General features: G+C 45.9%; 1 protein-coding gene across 5 annotated transcripts in view; it reads right to left on the bottom strand.

Annotated features, from left to right (window-relative positions):
- The window catches only part of ATP6V0A1 (ATPase H+ transporting V0 subunit a1), a 27546-nt gene that overhangs the window by 18347 nt on the left and 6445 nt on the right, over window positions 1-2754 (bottom strand). For all 5 annotated transcript variants that reach the window (XM_017740360.1, XM_017740524.1, XM_017740303.1 and 2 more), the window contains exons 5-7: window positions 2329-2455; window positions 1001-1083; window positions 296-389 (exon numbers count right to left, since the gene is read on the bottom strand). In XM_017740360.1, coding sequence (XP_017595849.1) covers window positions 296-389; window positions 1001-1083; window positions 2329-2455 — 304 coding nt within the window. The remainder of the gene's footprint in view (window positions 1-295; window positions 390-1000; window positions 1084-2328; window positions 2456-2754) is intronic.

The following is a 2754-nucleotide window of genomic DNA, read 5'->3' as shown; positions in this document are numbered from 1 at the left end:
ACGTGTGAGTTCCTCTTTGCTCCCTGGTATGGAGTTCTCTGTACTTTCTTGTATATAATGAACTGCTCAGCCTTCCAGAAAGATCAAACCACCCCATCCCAAACCCTGACACGGAAACAACTGAGCAGTCTCCAAATATCTCTCTTGCACTGCTGATCTCAAGCTACGCAAAGCTGAAAACATGGTCATCTAATAGGGGCAAAAATCCTCCTGTTTTAACAGGATCCAAATATACTTTTCAACCATATTATTAAAGAAAAAACCAAATAAAGGTCATTGAGCCCAGTTATTTTACCATCTGAAGATCATCAATTCTGGTATTGACACCAGAAGCCATTTCCTTCCGCTCCTGGGGTGTTTCTGGGCATGGGTAGAGGGAGGCCCGGAACCTGGAAGACAGGGAAGCACCTCAGTGACAGAGATGGAAAGAAGATCAGTTGGTCAGGGCTGAGCCAGAGGCACTTTAAGAGAAGCTTCTGATCAGCAGAGACTGCCAAGCAGAGCTCCAGCCTCTACATCAAAGGGATGCAGAAGTTTGCTTTAGGCCAAAGCAGAAGCTGAGTACTAAAGAAAACAGAAGTGGGAGAGAATCCTCTGCTCCCTATGCTGCCGGTGTCTCCAGGCACTGTCACGAGGTTGGTCAGCCATCCAGCTGAGGGGGGATGCTGTCATGCCAGTGCAACTGCTGACAGAAGCAGTCACTGTTGTCTCCGCTGTGAGAATATCCCATTAATGTCCCATCGGGCCTGCCCCACAAATCAACACTCCCTTGGTTTTTTGCATTCCCTAGCACAGCAGTTGTGTACTTTGAGCATTACAGGCTGGAGAGTGGTGAGTGTGACTGTAAAACATATTTCAGTTACTTATGGCACATTTTGTTTGCTGTCTAAATATGTGCTCCTGCAGCCACTGCAAAACAGGGAGTTGAGAAATATTGGTATTAAATCATGTCAGTGTGTTTCAAATAATTGAGAGCTGCCCAGCTGTCAGACTTTCATACCCTTCACAGATCTTCTTGACTCTGTTCTTCAGCTGGTCACCTTGGAAGAAGATGATAAATACAGACTTGTGCACGTAATCCCCCTAGAACAATAGAAAGAATTGTAGAAATTAGCATTAGATAATTACCAGAGTTCTACTTTTCCTTTCTCTGGGTCTGCACATCAGAGCTCAGATCTGCACAGCGGGTCAAGAATGTACCTGAGTCACCTGAGTCACAAAGAGAGCAATTTTCTCAGCCTCAGTACAGAATACCTGCACTGTATTTGTGTTTACTGAAGCAAAATGCCCCAGATTATCCAGTAGTGATTCTATGCAATACAGCACATGGGAAAACCTGGTAAGATCTCCAAAAATAATGAAGATGCAACGAAGTATTTATCAGCACTTAGCGCAGTCAGCTCACCTACAGAATCAAGCCAAAAGAGTGAATGAAGATAAAACAAAGTGGAGTTTAACTAGTGTGGTTCCCAGGGAGGCCAGAGGCACATTCCTTGCACAGCTGTGTCCGTGGGGGCAGTCAGGGCCCCTTTCCTGCATTTGTTGACAAGTTATTGTTCTACCTTACTTAGGAAATTTTAACATAATGTTTCAAGAATAATTACATTAGGTGTAACCTCAATTTAAGGAAGTTCTGCACAATAAGAACAAAGTCTCTCCTAGCTGACAGATGATTCCACAGGTCAGCTACCAGTGGCTGGTGGGACAAGGGAATGCATCAGCCTCACATGAGAAAGAGAGGCTGTTACTGAGCTTCACCTCCTGGGTCTGTGTTCCAGGGCAGCCCACACACAGCCTTTACTAGCTAAGAGCAAGGGTGCCCCAAGTTTGGGCAGTGCCCACTGGTTTGAGCACAGAGGACACTGGGGGTAACACCAGGCCAAATCACAACATTTACTGTTTATATCTGTACTAATGCAAACAGTTCTAAGGTGTATGTTTAAACTATTGATTAGTGAATTAAGAAAAAAACGAAAAGTTTGAGTTTAGAGAAATGAACTTCAGATGTTACACAATGCCCAATGAGCCTCTTCCAAGGAGGATCATTAATTATTCAGAACTGCACTTGTAGTTTGGGCCAGAGAAACCCCTAAGCCCTGCCACAGTCTGTGTTTTGAGTTGTTTTCCCCCTTCCAACAACATTCCCCATCCGGCCTCCTGATTTTGTATTAATTAAACAGGAAAACATTTATTAATGAAGCACAGAGGTTGCAGCAGGTGCTGGGATGGACCTCACTGAGGGACAGAGGCTTCGATCTATAGATCCACAGCTCTTAGATCCTGCTACACAGCAGAGGCTTCTGCTGCTGTACCCAAGAGTCCCTTTACCGTGACAGGGTCCTCCAGCGGGTTCTCGATCTCTGCCTGGCGCAGGAAGACGTTCCCGCGGCACACGCGCCACAGCATCCGCTCGAACGTGGGGATGCGCTCGCGGTTGATCACACCAGCCACGAACCTGCAAGGGGACAGCACGGCCTGAAGGGCTGCACCTGAACCACCTGAACCACCTGAACCACCTGAACCACCCCAGGGCCTCGCACCCAGCACACGACGGCAACCGGGGGTCAGCGCCACAGCGAAAGCTACAAAAATCTGGTTTTAACATTAGTTCTTCAAGCAAAATGCAAGGTCCTCTAAATACATGGAGGTAACACACAACAAAACAACTGCACCATAGCACAGGCTCTGTTTTTTAACAGAATGAAATAATCTTTAAAAAAAAAAATCACTGCTTATAGAAGAAACAAACGCATT

This window comes from Corvus brachyrhynchos, unplaced genomic scaffold, assembly GCF_000691975.1.
Source record: "Corvus brachyrhynchos isolate BGI_N302 unplaced genomic scaffold, ASM69197v1 scaffold30, whole genome shotgun sequence".
NCBI lineage: Eukaryota > Metazoa > Chordata > Aves > Passeriformes > Corvidae > Corvus > Corvus brachyrhynchos.
The sequence above is the reverse complement of the archived record's forward strand: the minus strand, read 5'-3'. Positions and strand labels throughout refer to the sequence as shown.